Here is a 20,355-nt window from a genome sequence, read left to right as displayed (position 1 = left end):
TTCAAGAGGTGAATGGTGATTAGATTTGGATTGGGTCTAGTTGGGATGTCTACTTGTTGGAGGAGTGTGAGATCTGTAAGAAATGCATGCTTAAATTGAACAGGAAGCATAATGATGTTTTATTGGGTTCACTGTTAGAAATTATGGGCAGCAGTATTTTTTTAAACTTGTGGAGTGAAGCAGGTGATGACAGCTAGGCAATAGCTAGGTATAGGTGCTCTGAAGACTTGGATGGAAATTTAGTTAATTACCAGTTGTGGTCAGAGTTATTGGATGCATTGGCTTGGGAAATAAATGAAATGTTAATAGAGGATTTGTGAAGTACAACAACACCACTAGGTCTGGTGCTTGGCCTGTCATCAAATGAATAATCATACCCAGAGAAGAAATAATGTACATGATGATGTGTATTCTTTAGCCAAGACTCAGTTATTGCAAATAGATCAGGGAGGTAAGAGATCAGAAAACAGCTTATGTGGTCAGTTGGTCAGTCTTTTTTTCAAATGCTTTTAACATTAAAAAATACACATGACAGAGACTCTGACTTTGGAGATTATGTGGGCTTACAAACAGGGTGTTGTGAGAGTGGTAATGCAAGAAATAGGTGAGGTAAAATAGAGAAAATATGAAGCTGTGAGAAACGCAAGTTTAAATGTTTTCATGCAGCATATGGGAATGATTATTAGAGCATGGCTAAATGGGGGAACATTGTAGTAATGGGTTAGCAGGTGATATTCAGAGATGTGAGCATGTGTTTTGACTTGAACTTGCATGTCCTGAGTGGCGTACAAAACTTAGCAAAATATCTGAGCTAAGGGTAGGTCCTTGAGTTATGTGGCTTTATGAGGTTGGGCAGATAATAAGATTTGTGGATGCAAAAGGTTAAATCAGAGAAACTATCCCCACCCCCATGCCTGCGTGAGTCAATCAGTCTGCAGTTGTTCAGCAGACCTGCAAGGTTTGTAGGTTAGCAGGTAAGAGTAGAAAATTTTATATTTTTTTATTTATTATTGCTTTTGAATTAAAGACAAGGGCAAAGAGATTTCCCAGAGCCGTTAATAAAAATACTCAAGTATGTTCACTTGAAATAAAAAGTCACATGGGACACTAAGCTGGGTAGGAAAAAATTGGCTGCCAACTGCAGTTGGAAACATAAGTAAAGGAACCTCAGGGAAGAAGGAGGGGGTTGGCCACAAATTAAGTTATTAGCTTATTCCCTCTCTTAGCAGCAGCCATGATAACTACACAGTCAAAGCACTAAACTGCAGTCCTTTTTAAGAAAACATAAAATAAGACTACACCAAAAAAAGATAGCTTAAGTCTTTTTACATTAAAAGTCTTATTTCAGCTGAAAGAAATTTGGTAAGATTTTGTAACTTCACTTGAATGGGAGGGGAAAATTATAATTGTAAGACATATAGGTGCTGCCAGTTTGTCAATGTCCTATAAAGGAACCCGAAATTAAGAAATAGAAGGAGATATCTTATTAGACAAGATAGAAAGAGTGGGAGAAAGCTAATGAGATAAAGACAAGTGCTTGAAGTAGAAAAATACAGCAGATACTGCAGTAGATAACTTCAACTATATGTTTTCATTCTACAGCTGCATTTAACTAATATACATTTGTTTAGTATTAATATTTCTGTAATGATAATTATACAGTAGTAAATCACATGAACCATACAGTGATTAAAAATGTTGTCACTAAGTTTTATTCTCTCAGAAGATAATTTCCTTCAGTCACACAGCAAAACCACTTTCTCCATTAAATGGAGAATCTTCACATGGAGATTTTTTCATAAATCTTTCAGCACACCTCAGAAAATGAGTAAGATAACTAAACAATATATTGCTTGCTGGAGATGTAACACAGTAACAAGCCTTAATTGGAACCATATATTTTATGATTGTGTACTATTAAAGACATTTTGGGAAGAAGTTAACACTTTTTACAGGCAATTTTTACAGACAATTTTATGCTTACAAAGTCACTTGTATTCTTCAATACATTTTATTCAGACTGTATAAATAAAAACAAATATTCTTTGCTCAGGTCTATACTGTCCATTGCCAGGAAAACAATTACAATAAACTTGAATTCCTCATCAGTTCCCTCATTTAAAGAGTTTAAAGATCTTCCCCTGGAAATATCTAAGTTAGAATTGTTAACTATCAAATCTAAATCTACAAGGAATACAAGATTATATTAGAACTGGGAAAATGTACATGAATTATTAGTTAAAAAACTGGACAGATGATTAATGCAGTAATCTATCTTTTTTAATCTTTTATTCTTTGTTTTTATTTTTCTTCTGCCAAAAATAACTTAATTGATCTTGTTGTTTGATATATAGTGGACATCATTGTATATAGCTTTATGTGCTATTATAGTTATTGTATTAATATTTTCTTGTTTAAATATTGTACTTTAAAAATTTGACTTATTCAATTTTTTTCAAAATATCTGTTCATTATATTAATGTTTTCAATAAAGCTGTTTAAAAAATGCTGTCACTAAAATGTGCAACATTTGAAATGGCACATCTTAGTGTAGCTGTTGCCATTATTCCCTTTGATTGTTCATGTACTAGATTGGCAGCAGAGGGGACTATAAATGAAACGCAAACATTAAAGCCTCATAAATTCAGTTGTCAAGCTTAGGACCTACAGGCTATCAGTAAGTTTAACTGCTGAAACCTTGTATTTATGCTAAAAAAAAAAAAAAAAAAAAAAAAAAAAAAAATATATATATATATATATATATATATATCAGATATTGTTTTCTATCCATCAGGCACACATATTGTTGAGACAGATGTAAACAGAAATAATTCAACTTATTTTTCCTCAAAACACTTTTTCCTGAAATCACTAAACCAATATGAAAAGAAGATCAGTTTCCTTTTCCGTTGATGGGAGAGGAATAGATAGTGTTAGGGTTGGGGTTAACACACTTGAGAAAGTGTGTGCATGAGGCAAAAATTGCCTCAGAACCTTGCTCATGTGTGCTAACCTTAATCCTAAACCTACCACTGCCTCTAACTCTAACCGTACATATTACAGTGAACATGCTTTCCCTAACAGTACCAGTAAACAACATATGCACACGTACAACACACACACACACACACACACACAAACACACACACACACACACACACACACACACACACACACACACACACACACACACACACACACACACACACACAATGTACTTAACCCCAAAGTTTCAGGAATATCACCCACCTCCACTAATCTGACATTCAACATTATATATAAATTTATAGTGTAGGTGGTCTGCAGAGCTCTTAGTGGCTCTCCATCTGGTCCATATTTTGTTTCTTAGGAATATTTTTTCTCATTGATTTAAGCACATTTCATTTTTTTTTTTTTAAATTTAGATACAGATTAAAGTTAGGCAGGGGCAGCTCGTGGCATCGGGCTGCCGGACTGCAGCCCCCTCAAAATAAAAAATAGAAAGAAAAATAAAAATAAAAAAAAAATTATTTTTTGAAATTCGTGGACTTTGCGCATGCTCACGGCAGTCCGGCAGTCCCCATAGGGGGACACAAGGAGACGTCTGTGCACTTTTAAAGTGCACAGACTCGCCAGGATTATGGGTCGTGTCCGGACTGCAAGAGCAGCAGCAGGACTCAGGAAGGAGCATTAGGGATCTCATCAGGAAGGAGCATTAGGATCTCGTCAGGCAGGAGCATTAGTGTGTATGGTGCTTTTTACCTTTAATTTACAATGTTTATTTGTGTGTGTATGGTGCATTTTACTGGAGAGAGAGAGAGAGTGTTGTGTGTGTGTGTGTGTGAAAATGCCCCAGGTGGTGTGGTAGGGAATACCTCAGGCTTGAACCCTGTACCCTGTATGCAGGTGTTAAAGACTTGAGTTCCCTACCCACCACCATTTGTAAAAAAATGTCAGATTTTTGCCTCATATTCGATCTGATCTGTTCCTCATAATATCTGTGGTTTGTAAATGCTGCAATGCTTGATATTTGATGGTGTAGTAGTAGCATTGTTGCCTCACAGCTGCAGGTTCTTGGGTTTGATTCTTGGCTGGGGTTCCTTCTTTGTGGGGTCTGTATCTTCTCCCTGTGTTTGTGTGGGTTTGCTTTTGTGTCCTCCCATGTTACAAAGACATGTCTGCATTATTTCTTCCTGGGCCTCTGCTGAAAATTGTTTATTTGTTCCTAGTCAGACTGTCCTGATTAAAAAATGTTAAATAAAATTGACAGGCATTTGAATTTCAGACTTAAGGGTTTCTGAATATCTAATTCCTTGCATATTTGATGGTGCAGTGGTAGTATTGTTGCCTCACAGCTATAGGTTTTCTGGTTTGATTCTTGGTTGGGGTGGCTTCTGTGTGGAGTCTGCATCTTCTCCATGTGTTTGTGTGGATTTGCTCTGGTGCCCTGCCATTTTACAAAGACGTGTCTGCAGTTTTAATCCCTGCTGAAAATTGGTTTTGTTCTGTCCACAGTAAAATTGACAGGCATTTGAATTTCAGACTTCAGGTTTCTGAATGTTTAATTACTTGCATAATTGATGGTGTGGTGGTAGTATTGTTGCCTCACAGCTATAGGTTTTCTGGTTTGATTCTTGGTTGGGGTGGCTTCTGTCTGCATCTCCTCCCTGTATTTGTGTGGATTTGCTCTGGTGCCCTGCCATTTTACAAAGACGTGTCTGCAGTTTTAATCCCTGCGTCTCTGCTGAAAATTGTTTTTGTTCTGTCCGCAGTAAAATTGACAGGCATTTGAATTTCAGACTTCAGGTTTCTGAATGTTTAATTCCTTGCATAATTGATGGTGCAGTGATAGTATTGTTGCCTCACAGCTATAGGTTTTCTGGTTTGATTCTTGGTTGGGGTGGCTTCTGTCTGCATCTCCTCCCTGTATTTGTGTGGATTTGCTCTGGTGCCCTGCCATTTTACAAAGACGTGTCTGCAGTATTAATCCCTGCGTCTCTGCTGAAAATTGTTTTTGTTCTGTCCGCAGTAAAATTGACAGGCATTTGAATTTCAGACTTCAGGTTTCTGAATGTTTAATTCCTTGCATAATTGATGGTGCAGTGATAGTATTGTTGCCTCACAGCTATAGGTTTTCTGGTTTGATTCTTGGTTGGGGTGGCTTCTGTCTGCATCTCTTCCCTGTATTTGTGTGGATTTGCTCTGGTGCCCTGCCATTTTACAAAGACGTGTCTGCAGTATTAATCCCTGCGTCTCTGCTGAAAATTGTTTTTGTTCTGTCCGCAGTAAAATTGACAGGCATTTGATTTCAGATTTCAGGTTTCTGAATGTTTAATTCCTTGCATAATTGATGGTGCGGTGGTAGTATTGTTGCCTCACAGCTATAGGTTTTCTGGTTTGATTCTTGGTTGGGGTGGCTTCTGTGTGGAGTGTGCATCTCCTGCCTGTGTTTGTGTGGATTTGCTCTGGTGCCCTGCCATTTTACAAAGATGTGTCTGCAGTTTTAATCCCTGCATCTCTGCTGAAAATTGTTTTTGTTCTGTCCGCAGTAAAATTGACCGGCATTTGAATTTCCAACTTCATGTTCTTCAGAATACATAGTAGCACAACCTTTTTTTTTTAGCAATTTTCAAGTTTATAAGATGAATATTTTAAATTTGTCCCTATTTTTGGGACTGTATTCCCCATTATTGGCTTCGTCCAGGTTTTGTGCTAAGGTTGACAGCTATGGCAAGAACTGAATTCACTGAATATGTTTGAGGGCTGTATTCCCTCATTACTGGGTTTGTCCAGGTGTTTTGTACTAAGAGGTTGACAGCTATGGTGAGAACTGAATTCACTAAATGATAGCCATTTAAGTTTCAGTCTTCCTCTCTTTACAAAGCAGCTGATGTGGCGTAGTGGTATGTTACTCTGACTTTTTTGCTCAGGGACCTTGGCAGTAAAATATATGGTGGCAACACAACATTTTATTCTAGCAACTTTCCAAGATTATACAAGCAATGTTTAATGTGTCCCTGTTTTTGGGCTTTTGACCCCCCCCCCCCAATACATTTTGGCTTTTTCCAGTTTTCTTGAGCTGCGAAGTTGAGATGCAGTTGAGTATTGAGTAGATTTTACAAGGAACTGAGAGCTGCAGGGGAATAGAAGTTTAGTGCTTTGCCAAGTTAATACTATAGCACAACAGGCTGTGTACTTGCTTTTGATGCAGAAGGTTGTGGGTTCTACTCCAGCAAGGGGTAGATGCTGCCGTACTGAGAATGTTCTCCTTGGTGAAGATACTAACTATGAGTTCGTTATCAGTTTGCCATCCATTTCCTCTTGCAATATTATTACTAGCTTATCATTTTTTAATGTAATATAGGCAATTTATTCCTGAGGGGCAACAGACACTTTATTTTTCGATGAAACCATGAAATATAAAGGTGATTGCTAGCAGCAACCGCTTCATTAGTTACAGATTTCTTTAATGTGGAATTATTTAGATGACTGACTTCAGAGATTGTGCATATTTACTGATAATGGACTGTAGAATTGTGCATATTTACTGATAAAGGTGGACTGTAGAATTGTGCATATTTACTGATAATGGTGGACTGTGGAATTGTGCATATTTACTGATAATGGTGGACTGTGGAATTGTGCATATTTACTAATAATGGTGGACTGTAGAATTGTGTATATTTACTAATAATGGTGGACTGTGGAAGTCTGAGTAGACTTTTTTATGATAAATGTTCTCAACTGGGCAGTTTTGCCATTATGGGTGCATATGGTTTGTTTCATTGCTTACTGGAAAAATGTTCAAAACAAATTTAAAACACCCTGTAACAAGTGTACTGTATTGTACAAGGAATATAATTTTAGTACAATGAGGAAGGTGTATCAGAGCACATGTATGTTTCATATGCAAGGAGCCTATGATTCGAAAACAGCCCAAAATTAATCTTTATCTGCCACTGGCAAAATGTATTTTCTTTGAATGTGGGTTTCAATGCTGTTTCAATGAATGTGAGTTTCAAGGGCAGAGAAGTTTTAATGCTAAGTTTTCATTGTGAGACTGCATTGCTTTGTTTAACAGATGACTTAGTGTTTGTGCTGTAAAATACAAAATAAAACTTTCAAATGAAGTCCAACTCAGCATAGAAGTAAAGCAGTATGCACATTAGTGTTTATGGTAAATGGAGTGAAATAGCCAAGTATAATGGTTCATTGGAATGGCTGCAGAAGCTCCATTCAACCATTATTTTGTCAGGGGGGGGGGGGCAGCAAACTCAGACAGGCCCAGCTGAACTATACCTCCCAACTGTCCAGATTTTCAAAGAATGAATAGATTTTTGCTTCTTATTTTTGGTTTGTTGTTCATAAAATTTGTAGTTTTAATTCCTAAATGATTTGCCAGAAGTCACTCTAAGTTTCAGACTTCATAACCTTCAGAAAAATGCATGTTAAAGTAAGAGCTGTTCTATCAACTGTCTCAATTTATACAAGAGCAATTTTTAGTACTGTTTATATGTGCCCCAATATATTTGGCCTTGTTCAGATTTACTGCATTAACAGGTTGAGAGGTACATGCAAATAAATTGCTTTATAGAATTAGGCATAGCCAACCTCTCAACTGTCCCCAATTTTTGGCTCAAAATGTTGCTCTTCCCCCTTATAATCCCTCCATAAAATAGCAATTTTGGAAGAAAACATGGAGGGTTTACAATTAAGAAATAACTGTAATAATCAAAGTTATAGATTACTTGAAATGCATGTAGATTCTTTTATATTTTGTCAGCTGCTCAAGGTAGCAGTACTAATATTAAAGTGTCCCTTCTTTGACAGGTAGCAGCTGTATTGTGTGTCTATTTTATATTTTTGCATCACGTATTTGTCCATTTTTCATAAAATTGTGTTTTTTGGCAAATTAGTGACATCACTAAAGACTGAAGTTAGAAAATGACAGACATTTGAGTTTCAGATTTTATACCCTTCAGAAAATTCATACTAATGCAAGACCTATTCTATTATCTTTCTAAGTTTATTAGAGCAATATTTAAAAATTGTCCTTATTGTTGGGCCTTTGTCCCACTTCTCTGTATGGCTTTGTCCAGATTTCTTGCTCTTGAGGTTGAGAGGTATGACAAATGTGTCAGGGCCATCACAGTCAGCCAGAGAGATTTCAAATTGTGACATGCTTGTTGCACCCCACTCACCCATGTAGTGACTCTGGATGTGTCCAAGCAAGGCAAGGAGTAGTTGTATCTACCTTGGATGGGGAGGACACACTGCATAAGTACTACAGTGGCTTTTCATCTGTCCTTGATTTTGCAGAATGGTCTGGTTTCTGTCATATTTTTGTACTGTTGATTTATGCTTATTACTCAAAGTGCCTGTTGCTCTGTTTTTTAAGTAGCAATGCTTTAATGACCATAAGGTAAGCTTGTCTGAGATCGTAAGATGCAAGTAAGCTTTAATAAGCATACTGTTAAAGAATTGCCAACATTGAAAGCCTTTCTGTTGTTGCCATGCAGAGAATACTTGACTAGATAATGTATAAGCCTTGGGTATTAAAGGACAGGATTCCATTATTTTAAAAAGCTCATTACACTTGTTGGAGACTTCCAGTCATCTCTACAGACTTTACCCGTAAACTAAACAGAATGCCAATCATGTGTGGTCCATAACCTGTACAGTAATCCTTTAAGCAATGTATCTTGAGCTTGTTTCTTGTTTGCTTTTCATTTTTACTTTTATCATGTTTTCCCCATGAAACAAGTTGTCAGGCAGCAGGTCTTTTTGGATAAGAAACATTTTTACAAGTGGGGCATCACATAGATTTCTACTTTCAGCATGTTACTTGGTACTTTAATAAAGCTGAATATATTATAATTAGGACTGCAGTGCAAGGAGAAGTGGTTTGAGTTGAGTGCTTCTGGTTTTTCTTATACTTGATTTTGACTGGCATTCCAGTAATGTATTTAAAAAGTAATTTATTTTTTCATGCCTCACAACCTTTTGTTTCCATCTAGATATTAAGTAAGCTGTCATGCAGCCAATGCATTGAAATATTTTTATTCTTCTACACTTATTTTTGTCTTGATTGGACTTTCATAATGATGGTTTGCCACCCAGGGCAGCATATTTAATTAAAGTTAGCTTTTTGTGGTTTTGTGTATAGCTCCTCCCCTTTCTGGTTGACCACACCCCCTCCCCTTGACCCCACCCATTCAGCTGTCTCCTGCAGCCCTCCTGTGATTTGAAGTCACCAGCCGCCACTGAAGTTAGGTGCACAGTCACGGTAAGGTTAGCATGCATTGCTATGGTGGAGCAGCTGGGGGTGACACTAGCCTTAAATCCACCCCTCTGAACCACCTTAGTAATGGTGGCTAACCCTAACTTCAACTTCAAAATCATCCCCTCCCCCACCCTAAGCTACACTTACCATAATAAAAACCTTCCCATAACATTGCCACTGCACAAGACACACTTGCACACACAAAAATGCGCATACACACATTAAAAACACTAACTCTATCCCCCTGCCTAAACCTGACCCTAACCCTAACCCTAAAAAGTAACCATGTACTAACCTATATAACAAAGCATAAGGTTCATAGTCCTAATAATAACACTTTTACATCCTATCACTCAAAAAACACTTTCAAGGAGAGAGCTTTCAAAGAGAACTAAAGACCTGCAACTGGTCACCATTGAAAGAACTCAAACTAGATGAAGCTGTTTCCTACCTTAATACTAAATTCTTACAAATCCTAGATCTTCATGCCCCTCCTCACTCTTCCCGAGTTAGAAACAAAATTGCTCCATGGCTCACAAAACAAACCAGAGAAAAAATATTCCTAAGAAACAAAATATGGACCAGATGGAGAGCCACTAAGAGCTCTGCAGACCACCTACACTATAAACAGCTAAGAAATACAACCAAAAAAGACATCAACTTAGATAAACAAAACTATTATTTCCTCCTTCAACAATCACACCCAAAAAACCCTCAAAAGTTCTGGTCAGGCATTAATAAGTTAATCAAACCAGGACATACCAAAACTCCAGCCCCATCATCAATTCCCCATAATAATCCTTTATAAATAGCGGATGCCCTCAACAATTACTTCACTGAAACTATTCAAACACTGGCTAATACACTATCTCCTACTTCCCCCATCCCTTTCCAAAACACAGCTCAGTGCTCTCCTTGCATATACAACCCATACCAACATCCTTTATCTGCAAACTCCTACAAAAACTTAGACCTTGTACCCCTTCTGCTGACCACCTCCCAGCTGAATACCCATATCCATCCTTATAAACTGAACAACCATAGAAGGAAACATCCCATCCATCTGTAAAGTCTCCCACATTATCCCCTTACATAAAGGAGGCAATTCCACCAATATCGCTAATTTTCGACCTATTGCATTACTCTCCCCACTGGCCAAAATAATGGAAAATGTATTCACTATTAACTACTTCAACATCTGTGCCATAATAATTTACTAGCCAACTGCCAGCACAGCTTCAGGCCCTTTCATAGTACAACTACCGCCCTACTAACTTTTACAGACTGTATTAACAGGAATCAAAATAATAATGCTCTATCTTCTGCACTATTCATTGACTTATCAAAAGCCTTTGATATGGTGAACCACAACTTACTGATCAGTGTACTAAAAGCCCAATCTCTTGACCCACAACCAATACGCTGGTTTACATCCTATCTTGAAAATAGACATCAAGCAGTGCTCTGGGACAATACTCTCTCTACACCTCTACCCGTAAACATTGGAGTCCCTCAAGGATCTATCCTAGGCCCTCTTCTTGTCTCAATTTTTATAAATGATCTCAACACTGTATTTCCTAAAGCCACCTATATACAATATGCCGATGACTTGACCTTGATCTGTACTGCTAAGTCATCAACCTCTCTTCAAACCCTCACTCAAACAGTATTTAACACTGTTGAAAATTGGTTTACCCATCATTGCCTTCTCCTAAATCCCAGAAAAACAAAACTTCTGCTTTTTGCTCCTACCCAAAAGTCACCAGAGATCTACTTCACAATTACCTCTAATAATGGAACTACTATTTCCCCTGATACTACTACACGTCTCCTTGGCATTACCATAGATATTAAACTCAGCTTTGACGACCATATCAACAATACTATTCAAACTGTTAATAAAAAACTAGGCTCCCTGTATAGAATCAAACCCTACCTCACTCCACAAGCTAAAACCTCCATTGCCCAGACTTACCTCATTTCTACCCTATTCTATGCTTACACTATATACACCAATCTATCAAGAAACAATCTAAGCAAGCTTGGAAACAGCTATAACAACATAGCTAGATTTGCCACAGGCACCCCTTTTAGAACCCATCACTGTCATAATCTTAAACAGCTTGGATGGTCTGAACTACAAAACCATCTTCTGTATAATCAACTAGTGATCATACAAAAAATTATTTACCACCCAAATAATAATAATACCCCTATCCTTACTAACCTGATCTCCCCTTATAAAAATCTGGAAACACTTCACTCAGCCAATGAGTCACTAATTTCCAATGTTAAATCTAATAATAAAGCAGGCGACTCACTTTTTACTAACGTTGTGGGCAAAATCTGGAACCAGCTCCCTAGAACACTCACATCTCTCTCATCTACATCTCTCTTCAAAAAAAACCTCAAAGAGCATCTGAAAATTCTCTGGCTTTGTCCCTGCTGTAAACCAGACTGAACCCTACTTCCTCCCCTTATCTTTCTCATCTTGTTTTAACCCTTACTTCTGGACCTTGTCCCCTCTGCAACAATTTTCTAGGCAAACCAACCATATACTAGCCAGTGCATTTTTTTCTTCTCTTCTATAACCTTTCTCTTGTCTCCTTCTCTCCTTCGTTTGTCTAATATTAATATCTTCAGACCTTTGGGTGTACCTGTACTTATTTGCATCTTAAACTATGCTTTGACTCTATACCACTTTACTTAAATAGAATTTTTTTTTCTTTCCAAATAGGTTTAATTCTCCAATGTATTGCAATTTATATACTTTCTAAGCATTGTATTTTTGTTTAGTATTTGTTTCAGTATTGTATTTTTTCTCTTTTTACCTGCTTGGAGCTTATCTCCTTGGGCCTCTACTGAAAATGGACATGTATCCAGCTAGACTAGCCCAGTCAACAAATGTAAAATAAATAAATAAATAAAATAAATAAAATACACATACTCACACACAAACATACACCTATCCCCAGGCCTAGCCCTAACACACACACACACACACACACACACACACACACAAACACACACACACACACAAACATTCTGACCCTTTCCAACCCCACTCACCTGTCTCAACAAAACATATGCATGACATTCTAACCCTAGAATAGTTGCATACTATCCAACATTTTCAATGGACATTTTAAACCAACATGTACATAACCTGCTATCCAAAGCTGCCATTATTAGGTTTTATCTTTTGGTTTCAGTTCACCTCTCTTTAAACATTCCTACATCAAATCTTGGTGATAATGAGGTTGTTCTAGAAGATCTCTATACTTGCACTCTATTTGTGGACTTTCTAATTTTCTTGTATTTTTACCTGTTCCTTTTCCTTGTGGTGTTTCTTTTGTTTTTTTTTTTTTTGGCACTTTCACTTGCAGTTTTATTTTTGCCTTCTTGTTTGATATTCATTCCTACTTTATTCTAAAAATATACTGCTAAACAAAATATTACAGGAACTGATTAATGCATAGTTTTAACTAGCTACTACTAGATGAGCATAATAACATTTGTGAGAGGTATGTGTAGGAATCTACACAACCTGGGGGCAACTCCGTCACCCAAATAAATAATCAGTAAGCTTCACCTAAGCCCACCCTCATAACTGCATGCACATATCATGACCACATATGCTGGGGTTGTTAAAAATCTCTTTCTAGACCTTCTAGAATTGAGACAAGCAAGTCTCAGTGTCATATGAGTACCACAACACTACCACTTTCAACCAGTACCCATAATATAAAGCCACTCACTTCAGGGAATCATGATGTCGCTGACTCTAAACCATCTAATTTCACAAGTCTGCACATACAAATGAAAATGTCTTAGTAACGGATGGCTCTGTTATTAGGCACAGTGATTTTCCTCTAACCAGGCTGGAAAATAGGGTAACAGTCAGTTGTCTTTCTGGTGCAGTGATCTATGTCATAATGGAGTCTCTAAAATCCCTCAAACCAGAGAATTATGACTATGACCAGACTCTTACTCCTGTGGATGTGAATGATTTGAGGCATTCACTCCAGAAGGACATGCAGAGAGGTACGCAAGATCTCACCGTGCATGTGTCCAACACTGTCTAGACTCTGGACCTTAATAGAATTCTAACATCCCCCTTTTTGATGCCCAGAATCAAGGAAAGGATAACAGGCTTAAATATTTCAATAAGTAGATGACATTATTCTGGGGGCTCCATCATGTGTTAGCTTGGAATGACATGATGACAGACTCAGTTGTTTAACAAGGGATGGTCTGTACCTTTCTTTTTATAGATACTGTATACTGGTCAAAGCCTTTGTTGCCCCAGTAGTTTTACCTTTAGACAAAGGCCATCTTTTGGATATCTCAGTGCAACAAAAACATCTCACTAGATTCCAGTCTTGTCAGTATCAAGGTTAGAAGGTGAGGATTAAGGAGTTTATCTTTCAGACAGCACAGTACTGCGTTTGATTCTCACTTGTGAGGAAAATCGGCTATGCTTAAAATAGTCTACAAGGGCAGCTAGCCTAATACTTATCTATAAACGTGGTCCACTTGATGCCAGAAGTATAAATAAGATGTCTAATCTCAGGGCTCACTTACAACTTGAACACATACATAATGCTGTAGTAACAGAAATATGATTTCATTGGACAAATATCCTTCTATGGCAGTGTTTAGAACCAATCGGATTTTTAGATCAATGGATATTTGTAGGAGAGTATCAGTATTTGTTAGAGACCCACTTATTTCCCCAGTAGATTCCCTGTGACCCCCATACAGGAATAAATGCAGTCCAAATTATTCTGAACAAAACAAATTACTTCATATAATGTTGCAAGTCTCCTTTCATGTCCCTTGATAACCATGAACATTTTCTAAATGTGGTTCAGTTATCCTGGTATTACTGTAATCTAGTATTGTCTCCATCCCTGGTTTGGCACCTATGTCTCTAATGGACACAGGCAGCCTGTAAATGGTTCATCCCCCAAGCCCCTGCTTACACTTGTCAAGGACACCAGAACTTGTCAGAGATTTGGGATGCATGCCTAGGCTTAAAAAGGCCCTTGTGGTCTTTAGCCCAGTAAACACCTATAAGCCTATGAATGGTAAGTATGCCCAATCCTTTACAGTTATAAAAGCAAACTCCCTCTATGAGGGGTCCTAACATTCTTAATATTGCCCCTACAAACAAAAGCCACCTTCTGCAGCTCACCTATTTATGTATATCTCTGGTCAAATTTGACCAGAAAGTAATTTCTATCTCAGTTAAAACCACAACCATTTCATCAACAAGCATGCCTGAGTTTAAGGATCTAAAAACACTTAAAACTATATGATGAGCTTTAGAAATTCCATTGCATTTCCTCCACCCCCAGACAGCCACAGCTGCAACCTATACCACAGACTTTTACTAAGATGTATAGTGTAAACAGTCCCTAACAGGAATACATGTATAAGGAAATTAAAAATAAATCACCTTGGTGGTCCACTCACATAAACAAATTCTACATTAAAAGAAATGCAATGCAAAATGGTTACATCATATTGCAAATGACTAATCTAAAGGACTATTTCAAGTCAGTAAAAAACTAAAAATCATAATAGGAACATGGAAGCTAAGCACAAATTAAACATATCAGCAAAATACTACTGTCATTGCAAATCTTTATTCTCCTGTGTCAGGAAAATAAGAAATAACACCCGGCAATACTCTTATATAATCCTTGATGATAATGACCTCTCTGAACCAAAGGCTATTATTAATATACTAACAGGTACATTTACTGCTAATTTTGTAAGCATTACAATCACAGAAATTCACAACATTCTTCAAAGGTTACCATGGATCCTGTCATAGATTCATTCTCCAAAGCCAAAGATACCACACCTGCAGGCCCTACTAATATTTTTGGATGTCTAAGCACTAGTGTCAGATATACTGTATCAGAGCTTCTCTTGAACTTTTTCACCCTAAGCCTCTCCACTGGGTTTGCTCCTAAAGCATGGACAATTGTCATTTTATTGCCATTACACAAAGTTTACAAAAGCTGTAAATCGTGGCCATGCAGTTCACACCATCTATCTTAATCTGGCTTAAAACACTTGATATAATTATCATGATGGAATTGTCAACTAACTTTGAAAGGTGGATAACACACTGGCTATCAGACACAAAACTCACAGTTAAAGTAGCTAGAGTCACCTATGAAACGTGAAATGGTGTGCTGGTGTGAAAAAGCCACCAAAACAATAAAAAAACGCACCACTCGGACTGTAGGACAGCGTCAGTTTACTACACTATAATAAAAAAGCTCTAAATTCAGTTGTTAAGCACTTTCATCAGTAAAAAATTACTTCATCAGAACAAATTATGCTGAATCAATCAATTACTTATATATATCCTCCACAATTAAATTAATTAGGCCATTATACATAATTGCTTTTCTTAAAGTGAAATAACTCAGTTAATTACAAATATATAAGATCAAATAATAAAAAATACATGTTAAAAAGCATACGGATTCCACTTAAATTCATCCTATCGCAGTCATAAACATATTAGTCCATTGTACAAAAACATTAAACTGCCACATGCTTACATAAGCTGAATATTATTTTTAATCTATTTTAATCTATTTGATTTTTCTTTTAAAACTGGGACAATTGATAAGTGGTCATTTAAACCTGGGGGAAAATGAGCAGCTAACCTTAGTTGCCACATTAGCTCTTTTTTACACAAGTAAGTTTTCCAGTCCCCTCCTCTTACATCAAGGTCTACAATGTCCAGTATACCAAACTTAAAGCCTGTATATCCCTCACAAACCATAGAGTGTCTAAAAAGAGCATTTGTCTCTTTTTTTAGTTTTTATCTCATGCAGGTGTTCGTAAATCCTGCATTTGAGGGCCCTCTCAGTTTTACCAATGTAAAATCCATTGCAGGTATTACATAATGCAATGTAAACTATTTTAGTAGTGTAACAATTCCCCTTTCTTAAATGTAGGGTACTGCCAACCATGTTGCTTAATGTAACAGATGAAGCCTGCAAAATATGGCTACCTTGGGGACATCGTCCACAAGGTTTGATGTTTTCTCCAGTGTTAGATCTCCCAACATTAATTTTCTCCAAATTGGATTTTAAATGTGTGCCTACCTTTATAGAAAAGGTAGGTTTTTCACCTACTTTCCTGTATACTTCGCTGTTAGTTTTAAAAATACCCCAGTTCTTATACAAAACATTTTTAACTCTATTGGAGAGTGGATAGTGCTGGATAATGCATGCCTGGCTAAAATCTGTCAGGTCTGTAGGGGAAAGGGTACTTAGACCAGGTTCATGTTCCTGGTCACCCCTATCAACTATAATCCTACTTACACCATTACCTAAAAGTGGTTTACATTTATTTCCCAATTCATCAAGTATCTCTTTCAGATTTGGTTCAACTATATTTGAGGCATATCCTCTTTCACAAAATATGGTCTTCAGCCTATCAGAGTCTTGTATTACATCATCTCTTTCAGATGTCATCCTGGCAAATCTGCTAGCCTGGCCCTTTACTATACTTCTTTTCTGACATTTGGGGTGATAACTTTGGTAGTGCAAGTAAGCATTACAGAAAGTAGGCTTGCGATACACATTAGATTTGAAACCTCCATTTATTTTAGAAATCCTTACATCAAGAAAATTGATCTCAAATCTGTTTACTTGGTATGTAAACCTTAGGAAGGTGGTAGTGTTATTAAGATATTCTATAAAGTGGGAAATATCTGCAAAGTTTCCTCTCCAGAAAACAAAAATATTGTCCAGAAATCTATGATATAAAAGAATATTTGACTGGTATCTGCTGTTCAAAACATTTTGCATTTCTCATCCAAGTAAAACCAGGTTAGCATATAATGGGGCACAGGCTGCTCCCATGGCTACCCCTCTGATTTGTTGATAACACTCACCCTCAAAAAATATATAGTTATTATCAAGCACGTGTGCCATAATTTCACAGGTGAGTCGAATATCTTCAGTGTCCATTTTGGAGCATGCCTGTAAGGCATCTTCAAAAAATTCCATCCCCTCAACCCTGGGAATGCAAGTAAAAAGATCCTGAATGTCGACAGTTAGGAATATTACATCCTTAGACCAATAATTCTGTTTAATTTGACACAAAAAATCCCACAAATCTTTTATAATATGTGGTATACCCTCCACTACATGTTGAGTAATTCTATCCACAGATACAGCTAAATTGTGCATTTTAGATCCACATGCTGCCACAATAGGCATAAAAGGTGGTAAAATTATGTTTTTGTGGATCTTCGGTATACTAAAAAATGTCTGGATCTTTAGGTGAAAATTCACAAGAAAATTATATGTTTCTTGGGTAATTCTTTGGTGCAACAAATACTCCTCAAAATAACTATCTATACGTTGGTAGGCAATATGTATTTGATTTTTAGAAACCTGCAGATAATTATTTGGATGAAATAACATTTCCTGCATAATATTTATATAGTCATCAGTGTAAAACAGTACTATTCCACTTCATTTATCCAGGGCCATAATCCTCAGAGTCTTATCACCTCTCAGTTCCTTTATTAAAGTTCTTTCCTTGCGGTTTAAGTTATAATAAAACTTCTTATCCTCTGCCCATAGTTTGTATATTTCCTCCTTGACCACATTTTCAAAAGTGTGAATCAAGGGGTGTAGAGGTGGGTTATACAAACTGTTCTTCCTAATCACATCCTTCTTGTTGTACGTCTTAGAATCTTCCCCCTTCCCAGTGAATAACACTTTAAAATGTAATTTTCTGGTGTAAAGATGTATATCCACCATAACATCAGCTAAATCAGGGAGTTGAATGGGGATAAATTTAAACCCTTTTGAAAGGGTAAACAATTTCTCTGTAATTTCCCTTTCAGTGTAATTATAAATATTGAAACCTCGAAATGAATGAATGATTCCAACCTCTTCTTCACTCAATAACGACCCCTGCCCCTCCCCCGATTGGCAAAACCTTGCCATTCCTGATTCTGGTAAATGTTCTTCTTCTCCATATTTCTGATGGCTATCCTTTTCAAGCATTTGGGCATTTGAAAATCCCCTATATTGGAATTATCACATTCCCTCATACCAAAATAACCTTCACTACCTTCCCTTTCATCAAAATACTCCTCCTGTGCCATGTCTTCCTAAATCGTCTCTCCTCCATTTTCAACTATTCTCTTTTCAAAATAAATAACTTTCTTTTTTTCTTTTGAAACTGCATATTACACTTATGTTCCACTCAGTTTATCACTTTATCATAGAGCTCTTCATATTGTTTTAATAACAAATCATGCACTATGTTATAATTCATCTCATCTAGTTCTTTCTATAATTTTACCCTCATCTGTTCTTGGTAAAAAACAACCTTTCCCAAAAGTTCCAGACCCCATTTGTCAAAAATGTTTACAAAATCATTGACAATTTCCATGTCATAGTGCAGCCCAAAAGGGAATTTACACAAACAAAGCACTTGCAGCACAATTTTTAAATGTATACACTCTGTAAAACACATGTTCTCAATCTGCAGAGTTTTAAATTTGTATAACTTTTTTTTCAAAAGCAAAAATCAAATCTTTAAGGGAGTTATATATATTGCTCCTCACATTACAATTGCTTGTTTTCCCAGCAGTGGTGTTTTTAAAGTCTCTAAAGTCATAATGTTTACTCAAAAGGTTCCCATATTTGTGAGAAATATCAACTTCTTTAACCAACAGTTGGCCTACAGAAACCTGGTTTGTACCAAAGGGCAAGATCTCTGTCACTGAAGGTGGAGACCGAGAATGAAAATTTACAGTACCTTTATTAAGTCCTCCAAATAAACTCCTGGTAAATTTGCTGTTCTCGGACTATATAGAGTCATGTTCCCCACCATGATAAACCACTCTGTTAGAGGAAGGTATGGTTTAAAGGTATGGAGCTCTGTTGATTACCACTCTCCTATGTGGTATTCACAAAACCCATGATGAATTTGGGCAGTCACGATGATGTCACTACGTCTCCTCTGCTCCCAAGTCAATCTCTCTGCTGGGATTTGTACCCTCTCTTCACTATAACAACCCTCGTTCCATTTTCCACTATGCGAAACTACTCCTGTAGGCTGAAAAGTGAAGTGTTCTGATTTTTTGTTTAAAAATATTTCCAGAAATTTTGGAATCTCTCCTTTGAGCTCTGCAATCTCCTTTTTGAGCTCAACTCATCGTGACTGCCCAAATTCATCATGGTTTTGTGAATACCACATAGGAGAGTGGTAATCAACAGAGCTCCATACCTTTAAACCATACCTTCCTCTAACACTGTTTATTGCACTTTAAGTTACTAATTGTTGCAAATTGTTTCTGTAGGCTACACACTAAAGTGCGCTAGCCGATTTACAGCATTTATAGCATTTACTGTCTGTTTTTTTCCTTATCTCTGTAATAAAACAAAAAAATCTCTTGTTTTCCCACTTTACTGAACTAGAGTAGTCCAGTTTCAGAGTTGCTGATCCCTGGGCTTTGTTTTTAGTTCCTGTTACTGATCCATTGCCTTATTAGGAAGGAGGGAAGTTTCTTTGCTTACCAGTGGGAGTGGGAAGCACTGAGCGGCCTTTTTGTCCGATTTGGTGAAGTTTCAGCCAGAAACTAGTAGTCCATTGGTCGTTTTGGGCCAATTCCTAGCTCCCTTCAGCCCTCTGCTATAAAACACGCTAAACTGTACTGCTGATCTAACCAGCATATCCTATAACTGAAAAGTTCATCTCTACTTGATTCCCAAGTAGACTATTCTCTATCTGTAAAGCCTAGCACTTACTCCTACAGTACTTGCACCTTGATAAAGCAATCTTATTATAGATAGTACCCCACCAGCCTAAAACCCACTTCCCCCGGAGTCCTTTGAAAGTTCTTTATCTACTACTTCTAGTATGTCGAGGGATCAGTTGCTAGTGTCCTCTCCAGCTCAACTGGTGAACCTGGGAATATTGAGGCAATGTTACAATTGCCTCATGTACACTGAACAATCCTCTCCTTCTCCCACAAAACACAAATACATGCGAGAGATGCAACTATACGGCCAAACTGGAGGCTGTGCTCTCTC

The 20,355-nt window shown here is 37.2% G+C and overlaps 1 protein-coding gene across 1 annotated transcript in view; it reads right to left on the bottom strand.

The window, feature by feature from the left end:
- LOC122794881 (vomeronasal type-2 receptor 26-like) overlaps positions 1-16,770 on the bottom strand; it is a 223,526-nt gene extending 206,756 nt beyond the window's left edge. The window contains exon 1 of the mRNA XM_044063481.1: positions 16,618-16,770. Coding sequence (XP_043919416.1) covers positions 16,618-16,770 — 153 coding nt within the window. The remainder of the gene's footprint in view (positions 1-16,617) is intronic.
- Between the last annotated feature and the right edge of the window lie 3,585 nt (positions 16,771-20,355).

This window comes from Protopterus annectens, chromosome 2.part1 (assembly GCF_019279795.1).
Source record: "Protopterus annectens isolate FY-2018-M chromosome 2.part1, PAN1.0, whole genome shotgun sequence".
Classification (NCBI taxonomy): Eukaryota; Metazoa; Chordata; order Ceratodontiformes; family Protopteridae; genus Protopterus; species Protopterus annectens.
Note: the sequence above shows the minus strand (reverse complement) of the source record. Positions and strands in the feature narration are given on the sequence as shown.